Source organism: Sarcophilus harrisii, chromosome 1, assembly GCF_902635505.1.
Source record: "Sarcophilus harrisii chromosome 1, mSarHar1.11, whole genome shotgun sequence".
Classification (NCBI taxonomy): domain Eukaryota; kingdom Metazoa; phylum Chordata; class Mammalia; order Dasyuromorphia; family Dasyuridae; genus Sarcophilus; species Sarcophilus harrisii.
The window spans coordinates 190,187,515-190,199,900 of record NC_045426.1 but is presented as its reverse complement, the minus strand read 5'-3'; the positions used below and the strand labels follow the sequence as shown (position 1 = coordinate 190,199,900).

The following is a 12,386-nucleotide window of genomic DNA, read 5'->3' as shown; positions in this document are numbered from 1 at the left end:
AAAAATTATCAATGCCTTGACCTTCTAAAAGCATATCATTTTTAACGAGGCTGTTTCTTTTTCTGTCACTTCCCCTCTTCCCATTTTCAAAATGTAGTTTCTTTGCAATGCAAATAGCAGCTGCTCATATTAATACTGAGACAGCTTTTAAAGGCAAAGTTATCATGCTGATTATTGTATAGTTGTTTCAATCATGTCCAACTGCGATTTTTCATGAAGATACTACAGTAGTTTGCCATTTCTTTCTCCATTTCAGATGAATAACTGAAGCAAGCAGAGTTAAGTGACTTCTTCAGGGTCACACAGCCAATATATGTCTAAAGTGAGAGTTGAACTCAAAAGGTTGAGTCTTCCTAACTGTAGGCACCACTTCACTGCCTACTAATGGGCACTAATGCTAGATATGGCAATAAATCATGCTTTTGTGGACAATTATTCTTTCTCAGTTGTATAATATTCATTCTAAGAGTTGATGAATCATTCTGAAACTGCAAGTATGATAGAAAAAACAAACAAATTGTTGGCCTGATGTGATATGCTTTTAGTCTTTTCCTCCCTTGATGGCTCATTTCGTTTTGCTGTAAGGAATTCTGATCTTCCAAATTAGAGCAGAGTCAGGGAAAGGTTGACTGAAATGTTTTCATGCTCACAAAAAATCATAATTACTTTTGGCTTTGGAGAAGTAGGGGAAGAGGAAAAGAAGCAGGACAAATAGGACAAATAGGAGATGAAAAATGAAGAATAGGAACTAAAGAGGAGAGGTATATTCTTAGGTGCTTTGTGTTCTTTAACAAGTGTTGGAAACAGCATGAAAGCCTTTCTTTCTCATTTCTTTTCACATCTAATATTGTCAGAAGGTGAATTAATAAGACTTGATTGTATCAGAATTCCATTTCAATTCCAAAATATTTTGAATAAGGAGACTTTAATTCAAAAGAAAAACAAAATCCAAAAGTTATGTTTTAGACTTCTTCTTGGTCTTCAATTTTATTTGAAATTAGAACTTCTGTTTTTTATATGGATGTTTAGGATGACTATAACAATCTATTCACAAGAACTTCATATAACACTTCAGAAAAGGACTACATGTAGTTTATCTTGGAAACTTTTTAAAATAACTTTAAACTCTGAGAGCAGTGAAAATGTCTGGTGTGGGTAGTACCATAGCTTCTATTAAGTGTCATAGCTGTGGTGAAAATTCAATAAATTATTTATGACTAATGATAATACTTCACTAATTCTAGTCCAGAGCCTCCCCTTCTTTCTGAGTGAAGCTATTTCATATACTTTACAGGAAGAAGTTCGGTTTTGTCTTATTTAGTAAGATTATTTGCTAGCATCTATGAAATCTCATTTGAACCTCACAACAGGTGCTATTATAATTTAGGCCAAAATTCCATTTCAACTCTCAAGTCCTGTGAATTAGTAGACTTTAATTAAAAGAAAAACAAACCCCAAAAGTTATATTTTAGACTTCTTCTTGGTCTTTTTATGTTTGATTTGATTAAATTTGTAAGTCAAATATCATCTTATTAGCCTTTAGATGTACTCCTGTGTGGTAGGTTCTATTATTTTCTCCACATTACAGTTGAGGAAATAAGTTTGAGACTATTTAAGTAAATTCCCTAGGGTCACAGAGCTAGTAAGTATCTTCAAAGTAGGTCTTACCCACTCTATATCCAATGGACTAGCCACTGTGTCACCTTGGGAAACGAATCAGAGTAGTTTCCTGAATTTGGCAATGGGGAAGTCACTAGATTTCCAGGAGATGACTGCAGATTTGAGAAAGTGAGAAAGTAGAATCTTTGAATTTAAACTATCTTTCTGGAAATTTTGTTGTAAAAGGAAAATGAGAGAGGAGGAAAGCTTCAGAGGGCAGCAGGATTTAAGTGTTCTATAAATAAAAAATGTTATTATCAGCCTAAAAGTCAAAAAACCCATATTTCTTGCCTGATTTTCTCATAAAGGGTCTTTTTGCTGTAAGTTTTAAGAAGCACTTAAGATTAAACTATTTTGAGTCAGAATGGCTCATTTTTTTTTCCAAGATAAAAGGAATTTTAGAGGTTATCTTGTCCAATCCTCTCATTTAGCAGATAGAAAACTAAAACCTGAAGCAGTTATATGACTTGCTCATTGTCTCCCCAGTCAATCCATTCAATCTCTCTTGTTTTACAGATGAGAAAACCAGGTCTAGAGTGGTTAAATGACTTAGAGTCATTCAATAGAAATAACACTGGAATAATTGTTTTAGCTTTTATTTTTCAGCTAATTAGAAAAATATTTGTTAGAGTTAGTTCAGAAGATGGGACTTCAGAGTTTAGTGAAACTCCCAGTTCCTAGAGAGTTGGTAGCAGGCTAATTCACTTACACTGTAATAATATTTTAGCTTGTAAGACAGGATTCTGTTTATTGCAGTTTGGCTAATTGATGACTGAATAGATCTAATATGTCTAATGAATCATGGAACATATGAAAAAACTAAAAAGTAAATAAATGCATGCAGTTTTAAGGTTATAGTGATAATTGTAAAGAGGCACTTAGAGATTCTACAGTATTCATTTTTTACAACTGTGATAATAAATAACTGCTATATTCCTTTTGCTTCGTAGGCCAGACTGTCAAGAAAGGAAGGAACAAGACTACAAGTTTATTTTACTTAAGTGATTTTGATATATAAAAATATAGACATATAAAACAACTAAATTGAGTAGTAGATGCCTCACTTTAAAGGTTGTAACATGGAGTTTTTCCTTCCTTCCCTCCTTCCTTCCCTCTTTCCTTTTCTCCTTCCTTTACTCCTTCCTTCCTTCCTTCCTTCACCCCTCCTTCCCTCCTCCCTCCCTTCTTCCCTCCTTCCCTCCCTTTCTCCCTCCCTTTCTCCTTCCCTTCCTCCCTCTCTTCCTTCTTCCTTCCCTCCCTGCCTCCTTTCCTTCCTTCCTTCCCTTCCTCCCTTCCTTTGCTTATTTTAACATTTCTTTTTATAAAAAATTGAGTTTTAATTTCTCTCCCTTCTGCCTCTTCCCCTTACTCATTGAGAAGAAAAACAATATGGTATCAATTATATATGTGAAGTCACATGCAAAACATATTTCCATATTAGTCGTCCTGGGGGGGAAAGCTAGAAACAAAAAGAAGTGGAAAAAAGTCAGTGCTTTAGTCGGCTTGCAGAGTTCAGCACTTCTCTCTCCCAAGATGGACAATGTTTATGACCTGTTCTTTGGAATTGTCTTGAATCATTGTATTGATCAGAGAGCCAAATTTCCATTGTTGTATCATTACAATATTATGCTACTATGTATAATGTTCTCCAGGTTCCATTCATTTGACATGAATTAATGTTAGTATTCCCAGTTTTTTCCTTTTTTTCCCCCAAGGCAATTGGGGTTAAGTGACTTGCAGGGTCACAAAGCCAGGAAGTGTTAAGTATCTGAGGTCAAATTTGAACTCAAGTCCTCCTGACTTCAAGGCTGGTGCTCTATCCACTGCGCCACTAACTGCCCCTTCCCAGGTTTTTTCCTGAAACCACCCTGCTCATTTCTTATAACACAATAATATTCTATTACAATTATATACTGCAACTTATATAGCCATTACTTATGAATAGGCATTCCCTCATTTTCAAAAAAAGCTGCCATAAACATTTTTGTAAATATAGGTATTTTCCTCTTTTATTGGATCTCTTTGGGATATAGACTTAGTAATGATATTGCTGCCTTTTGGGCATAGTTCCATATTTTTCTCCAATACATTTAAGCCAGTTCATAATGCTACCAACAGAGCATTAGTATATCTATTTTTCACATCCTTTTCAGCATTTGTTTCTTTTTTCTGTTATGTTAGCCAACCTGATAGGTGTGAAGTAGTACTTAAGATTTATTTTAATTTACATTTTTCTTATCAGTAGTGCATCAGAGCATTTTTTTCCCCTTATGATTCTTGATAGCTTTTAGTTCTTCTTCTGAAAACTGCATGTTCATATTCTTTGATAATTATCAGTTGTGGAATGGCTTTTAATCTTATAAAACTGGGTATTCTTATAAATTCTTATATAGTATATATATATGATATATATATATATACATATATATATATGAGAAATAAGGCCTTTTTTTAAAAAACCTTGCTGCAAATCCACCAATCTCCCCTTGCTCCCTCTACCCCCAAGTTTTTTGCTTTTCTTCTTATTTTAATTTCATGTAATCAAAACTACCTTCTTTATTTCTCTTAAATTCTTTCTTTATATTATTTAGTCACAAATTCATCTCTTATTCATAGATCTAAGCAGCAATTTTTTTCATGCTTCCCTATGTAGCTGTTTTGTCATTTATGTTGGTGTACAGTAGGAGATGTTAGTCTATGTCAAACTGTTTTCTAGTGTCCCCAGAAAATTGTGTTAAATACTGGTTTCTGACTCCCAAATCTCAAATCTTTGTGTTTATCAAACCCTAGATTACTATGGCCATTTACTTCTGTGTATTGTGAAATTAATATGTTAGGTATACTATTATTTTTTGCTAGTATCAAATTGTATGATGATTTTTATTTTGTAATATAGTTAGAAATCTGGTAGTGGTAGGCTACCTTCCTTCAATTTTTTTCTCCTCATTAATTCCCTTGATAGTTATGACCTTTTGTTCTTCCAAATTAGTTTGTTATTATTTTTTTCCTAGCTATTAAAATAATTCTTTGCTAATTTTGAAGCAGGGACCCCGGAACTCTGAAAATCCTTGTAGGAGAAAATCTCCTTCAATTTTGCCTCAATAAGAGACTCTGCCCCAAGTGCTTTTTTTCTCTTAAATGAATTTAAATTTTAACTGCTTGAGTGGGGAATGAAGCAGGTTATGGTCCCTTTAAGAAACTGCATTTTTGATTCCTTTCAGATTGATTTGTGATTCTTTTCTTATTCCCAACCTCTCCTGGCTGATGCATAATCAGTTCAGGAAGTTAGGACCTTTGATTCACAAATCCTGGTCAAAAGCATCCCTTTGAATTCCAATAGGATATTCAGGCTTGTCCTAACCCCCATGGGATCTGAGCCAACTTGGGCCATCCCAGCCCCCATTCTGATGATCTGCTTGGGTTTCCCAACCCCCACCAAACAAATTCTAATTGTACCATGCTTGGAACCCCAAGGAGCCTCTGCCCACTGGAATACTCTTTTCCAGTGCCATCTTCTCTTTACCCTCACTTATTTCCTTAACTAGCCTTTAATCTTACTTCCAATCCTCATAATAAACCTCTTTTATCAATCTAGATTTTCAGGTCTGTAAATTCCTTTACAGGGAACTTCTTGCACTGCCAGAAGGGAGTCCCTAAAACTCCCTACCCTTGCACCAAAACTCAAGGGGGTGTGGCACTGAATAAGTAAATTAATTTAGGTAGAATTGTCATTTTTACTTGGTCTACTCATAACATTTGATATTTCTTCAGTTGTTTATATCTATTTTTATTTGTGTGAAAAGTGTTCAGTAATTGTGTTCATAGGTTTTCTAGTTCTGTCTTGGCATGTGGATTGCATTGTATTTTAGAATGTCTGTAGATTTTTTAAATGGAATTTCTCTTTCTATCTTTTCCTGCTGGAGTTTGTTGGTAATATATAGAAATCCTGATGATTTATGTGGGTTTAACAATCTGCAACTTAGCTAAAGTTATTGTTTCAACCAATCTTTTAGTTAATTCTCTAGGGTTCTGCATACCATCATATTATCTGCAAAGAATGATAGTTTTGTATTTTTATTGCCTCTTTTTATTTCTTCAATTTCCTTTTCCTGTCTTTTTGGTATAGCTGGAATTTCCAATATGTCTTGATTTCTTTCTATATTAATCCCTTCACCTTTCCTAATTACCCTGTAATTATATTTGTACCCACTTAGGTTGCGTGCCCTAGAGGAAAATGCATTCTCTAAGGCAGTACTTATTTCATTTATTTCCTTAGTCCTTGTTCAATTACTTGTACATTTAGATTTTTTTTATGCTAAATCTTAAAAAACCAAAACAAAATAAAACAAAAAAAAAATCCCTGTTACTCAAAATACAGTAAATTCATAAAATCTTCTAGTTGGAAGAAATTTCTTAAGTTTTTTTTTTTTTTACCTCCAATTTTGATATTCAAGTATTGGCCTTGTCTATGACCATACATTTTTTCCTTTAGTGATTGCATCTCTGTATGTTGCCCAGGCTGGAATCATAGCAGTCAATCACTGGCCATTAAGTATTTTGGTATCACTTATTTTCAAGGAGCTGTCAGTATTGTTGCTCATTTTAACAAGTACACCAATTAGTTTTAACCCTACTGCAGTCCATATTGAATCATTAATATTGATCAGAGTAGCCAAATTTAACCATATTGAGGGTTAATCAATCAACCAATCTCACCCTTTCCCCAGGAGTAGGGATTTCAGACCTGTGCCAGTAGAGCAGACTTATCCGTGATTTTCAAAGACTTCATTTAACATAATTCATTTGATAAAAATTTGTCATCACTTAATTTTTAAAAATACATATGAGCAACAGAGAAGAACAAAGTTTCATTTTGGTATAAATACATTCCTATAGAGCTGTGTATGTTATTACAGGCACAGATCACAAGTTAAACATCTTTTCTTTTTCCCTCAAATACTCTAATCTCCCTCCTTCAATTAAGAAAGTTCCCCTCAAAGTCCAGATTATTATCATCTCCCAAACAAATCCTTTTCTGATACTCCCTATACCCCCTTTTCTGATGCTCCCACTGGTGTTAAATATACCACTTCTTCCTGATAGTTCTTACATATGTATTCTGGCTGTCCTTTTAGCATGTAATCTCTGTTAAGGCTAACTTCTGTGACTATTTCCTTAAGTCATTGTATCTTCAGTGCATGCCACCCAGGAGGCACTTAATTTATGTGTGTTAATTGGTTGATCCTAGTTCCATAGAACTACTTCACAAAAACCACATTGCTTCTCATAAGTGATGGTAAGAATCTGTGTGTTTTTACCCATTGCCCTTTTCTCATGTTTCATAAACTTTATAATAGTATATTTTCTAATTGCATGTAAAATAATTGTAACATTCTTTTTTTTAAATAAGATTAAACTCCAAATTTTCTCTTTCTTCTCCCTAAAATAGTAAGCAATGTGACACAGGTTATACATGTGCAATCATGTAAAACTTATTTCCACATTAATCATCACAAACTTAATTTCAACCAGAATTGAAATAAAAAGCATAATAATTGCACATAACATTGTAATGTATTTTAATGTTTACAGCCTATTTTAGAAATGAAGAATAATACTGAGTGTGACATTCCCTAGGAAAATGTTTTCCCCCCACATGAACAAGGTCTTATAAAGTATTTTCAGAGTGATTAATGCCTTCTATGTAAAATAGCCTTATTTAGAATGTATATCTTCCATTTTGTACTAATCTGGACACAAATATTCCTTAATCATTTGCAAAATTTTTATCTTATGTTTAACATTATTGCCATGATTACCTTGAGTTTGTTGAACCCTGATACTGCTGCACTGTATTAATATACATTCCTCTCCAGCTACCTAACTACATGAACATTTATCTCCTTGTGTCTTAACGTAACAATACTGCATTCAATATGTGATCAAGCTTAAAATAGTTTCGGTGTTAAAGGGAGAAAAAAACATTGAGAATGTCACATCTACCCCTTGTCATGTCATTATTCAGGCTCCTTTCGAAATGTTCACAAAGTAGAGAGAGTTCTAAGAAGAGGTGGGCACAACCAGCCAGCCAGTCACCATCATGAGAGCATGACAAGGTGGGACAGGATTGCTATAGGGAAAAATAAGAAACAATCAAGATCTATTATCATTTTTCTGTCAGTGAAGAATTTCTTCTACTTTATATTCTTTTAAATATTATTCTTTCATAATCTTATTCATTAACATGAAAGTTTGGTGTCTTCAATTTGCCTCTTTTTTAGGTTTCTCTTAATCATTTTGGTGAATTGACATTGTATGGTGTAGAAACATTAAATACATAGTCTCCAGTGAGCAGGAAGACAGACCTGTGTGAAGATGTGTGTGTGTGTGTGTGTGTGTGTGTGTGTGTGTGTGTGTGTGTGTGTGTGTATGAAAGAGAGAGAGAGAGAGAGAGAGAGAGAGAGAGAGAGAGTGTGTCTCATTTGCACATTTGTGCTGTAAGCTGTCAGGAAGAGACTTCTTTAAAAAAAAGTGTTTGTCTTGATAGGTAAAAATGTCATGATATAGTTTATAACCACCATAAGAGAAATAATTTGTCTAGTATGTAATCTATATTAGCAGTTTAGAAAGAGAAAATTCTGCCCTCGCTGGTTTGAAGAGTTGAGTCATATCCTGTGAATCCGTGAAGCCATGGGATTCAAACATCACGCTTTCCTCTTACTTTCATTCTGAGGAGCTGCAGTTCAGAGCAGCAAATGATATCTGTGAAGGGGCTGTTGCTTGATCAGTTGGAAAGGAACAGTCGCACTTGTGAGTAGACAGAGAGGAAGGCTAAGTTTGGAAGTGCTCCTATCTCATTGCAGCAAAATATGTTTTGCTCATTTCTCTTCCACTATGCTAGATAGCTATAAGTTGAAAAGTACAAGCAGTTTACCATTTCCTTACAGTAAGGTAAGAACCCTATTTTTCCTTTAAATCATTATATTCTGACAGTCTTGAATGCATTGTTTACTTTACTTTGTGTGTCAAAAATGCTTGTTTTTCTTTTTCTTACAGAAATAAAATATTCTTATTTTCAATTCTAAAATAGAAATCATTTTTTAGGTTAGAGTTTTAGTATTTTGTAAGGTTCTTAGTTTAACAGAATGATGTTTTAAAAATATTTCTTGTGATAGGTTAGAACTTAAGAAAAATAAAATATTTTTGAATCATATAATATACATGTTTATGTGAACATTTTCACCTCACATTCCCATACCCATACTCACCCAACCACACACACATACACACACACACACACACACACACACACACACACATATATACATACCTACTTAAATACCTTAAAAGTTATCATTGAAAAGGAAATGGGATCAGCTACTTAAATCATAAATTGGCTTTAACTTCTAATCCAAGATATTGAATAAGGAAGATATATGCATGCTTATCGCCTGTGTCTGTGCTTCTCTCCATTTTTGCAAATATATCTTGATGCTAGTCATAGAAACAGAAAGAAGTATTAAGGTTTTCAGTGGAATAATAGTGCAAGCCCACTCTTCTATTTCATTTCTATTCAAGGGAAAAGCTGGTTTATTTATAAACCATTGATTGATCTGTTTGTTTTAAAATGTGTTTAAGACTTTTTTCACCAGCCCACTCCTTCACTCTGTTGGGTATATTTGTATACAAATTCTGAGGGAAAACTGTGGATAAACTGTCTTCATTATTTGTTCTCTAAGTTGTTAAAAATTTCTATTTTAATTCTCAATACCATTCTTGTAAATTAGAGAAATGGCATTAAAGTAGAATTTTATTACAGAGTGACTAAAGTATATAGTACTGTGTGGTTGTTGAGTGATTATAAAAATGCGTGTGCTTTTTGAATCTTTGAATTCCCCTGGGAATGGTTGTTAGGCTGGTTTGGGGCTATAGATGTATAACAATGAATTCTTAAGGCATCTATATACTTGAGGATTTTTATAAATGTCTACTGCTGATTACTATTTCAAATGTTGTTTTTTTTTTCAGTTCCTAATTGACTCACAGTCATGCTTAGGGGATCTATCATTTTTATCCAAAATTATACTCATTACACAATTACTGGGTTCTAATTACAACATAAGAATTACATTAAATTAGATATATTTTATTATAAAAACAATGTTTTTGCAGTAGGGGGTCCTACAGATCTAATAGGAGTCATAATTAGATTCCCTTTTCTTTGTGTTAGGTGATAAAAGAAATTCAAACCCTAAATCCATACCCCTAGAGGTATAATTTCTGGTTAAATGATTCTTTTAACACATTGAGTTCTAAGTAGCTTTATACTCTTGATAGGAAAAAAAAAACAAGCGGGAAATTTTTCTTGAATCATGTAACACATGCCCTTAAAGATTTGATTATCATTCATACATTGGAGTTATATGATACAATTAGGAAAATAATCTAATGCTAGTTTAGGCAGCTGAATCAACTCTAGGGTTTAGTCAGATGGCTTATTTTGATTAATAATATAGTTTTTGTGAATTACAAATTTTCAAAGTATATTTCTTTTTTATATTCTAATAACAAAATGCACTTAACACTAGAATTAATACAAAACATATGATCCACACGGGTAATTAGCCAGAGACCTTTCTGTTCCTTAGGGCATTTGCTGGGAACATCAGTTTTTATTGTGTCAGTATAAGCTGACAGTGGTGGAGAATCTAGATTGTCCTCAACATACTCCTTTTTCAAATATCATTGATTTGTTTCCAGTCTGTCCTCCAGGACAGTAGAAACCCTATGATTCTTCAGTTACTCAATATATGACTTAATGACCCAGGAAACCTCTGCACCTCCCTTTTGCTACAGTTTTTCTGACTGCTTCATTGACTTAGCATTTCCACTGGAGGATGGGTAGGAGCTGAAAAAAAGGAGAAGAATCTCAAATTTTATAATTAAGTTAATTTTTGTGGTAGCTCTCCTAATGTGTTTTGTTTTGTCTGTTGGAAAGAGATCAAAATTAATTGAGACTGAAGAGACTGACTAACTAAAAATTTCAGATATGGATGTTACTAATAAGAGTAGTGGTAAATAAAAATATTTTGACAGCTTTTATGGACACTGGCAGGAAGATTTATGAATTTCACCATTTCTTTTATTTCTTGTTCCTAATCAAATATTGACAAACTTAATTTTAAAAATAATTTCTATAACTCTCAGCATTTTTTGGTTGGCAAGCTCTTAGGAATTTTTCCCTTTATATTCCATATATGTTTAATTTCTGCAATATAAAAAGAATACCGGATTTGAAGCCAAATAATCCTCTTGCTCAGTGGCTTTGGGCATATAACTTTTTTGGACTCATTTTCAACTGTAAATCATCAAATTATTTACTGAATGCATTGCCTCTAATGACCATCCGACTCCAAATATATGAACCTAAGAGTAATTTTATAATAAAATATTCTTAGGAAAACTGTAGAGAAATGTCGTTTGTTATAATTTAAGAAAAAAATTAAATATTTTACACTTCCTGAGACAACCAACACTTGGAAATGGCTTGACTGTCATTTTTCCTAAAGAAATGCTAGTTATAATATTCATTACAACACTGCTGCACTCTATCAGATATTGCCCTAGGCTCTGACTTGATTCTAGCTCCTTGGCCCTCTAGCCAATCCCTGCAAAACAGTAGCTTTGATGCCAGTGGAGGCTTATCCTATGTAATGTTTGGGAAGAATTATAGTAGCCAGATTCTCAACCTTGTATTTTGTTCCCTGAATATTAATGAAAACAGAAATAACACATTTATAAAAAGCAGACCTGGATTATAATTCTGGATTTTTACTTCCTATGTTGAGATCTTGAACAAATCACTTCTCTTTATTTTCTTCTTTAAAATGAGAGTCATAGTATTTGATCTTCATCCTTCACAGGATGATTGTGAAGAGTAAAATGAGATCATGTAATAAAATGTGATGCAGAATAACAAATGATAGAGATGATATCCATGTCCTGACTCCCAGAAGAGGAGAGTAAAGGAGTTGACAAGGTGTCAAAAGATTAATTTGTGTTTTCATTTATTTCTCTTTAATAATGCTATTCCTGTATTTTGCTTCTCTGTGCATTGTTTTGCGTGTTTAATTTTAATCTCATTTCAAATTGTTTATATTTAAATTTTTTGATGCTATTTGATTTTGCATGGCAGTCATTTTCACATTTATCTGTTTTGGATATACTATTATTCATCCCCATCGACATTTCTTTGATAATAAAGAAAAGCTGTTAAGTAAAACTGATAAATTGGATAACTATGCTTGATAATGAATGTACCTTTTCTCATCCATCACCTTCTCCCTTCCAATGAAAAGAGAATGATACAGTTCCTCATACTTTGTTTAGATCTAGGATTGGGCATTATAATTGCATAGGGTTTGGTTTTATTTTATAGGGCTTTTTTTTTGTTTGTTTGTTTATATCATATTGTAAAAAAAAAAATCCCGTGCTTTTTCCCAATATACCCATAAAATAGATGTACCTTATATTATTTTGTATGCTGATTTGAAATATATCTTTGGATTTAACTATTATCCACAACTTTCATGGAATAGTAATTTTATCTTTGAAAATATACTTTTTTGCTTAACATAGTTTTGCTCATTCAATTCCTCTTGGTTGCAACTACTGATGATTTGCTGTTGTATTTTGTCTGTGAAACACTCTTTTTCAGCTGGGACAGC

General features: G+C 33.2%; 1 protein-coding gene across 11 annotated transcripts in view; it reads left to right on the top strand.

Moving 5' to 3' along the window:
* MCTP1 (multiple C2 and transmembrane domain containing 1) overlaps window positions 1-12,386 on the top strand; it is a 679,042-nt gene that overhangs the window by 207,534 nt on the left and 459,122 nt on the right. Inside the window, exon 1 of one of the 11 annotated variants that reach the window (XM_023496066.2) lies at window positions 8,299-8,610. The exons of the other annotated variants lie outside the window; for them this stretch is intronic. Within the exon in view, the coding sequence (XP_023351834.1) occupies window positions 8,554-8,610 (57 nt within the window). The 5' untranslated portion in view covers window positions 8,299-8,553. Of the gene's footprint in view, window positions 1-8,298; window positions 8,611-12,386 lie in introns of those variants that run through there. 11 annotated transcript variants of the gene reach the window in all.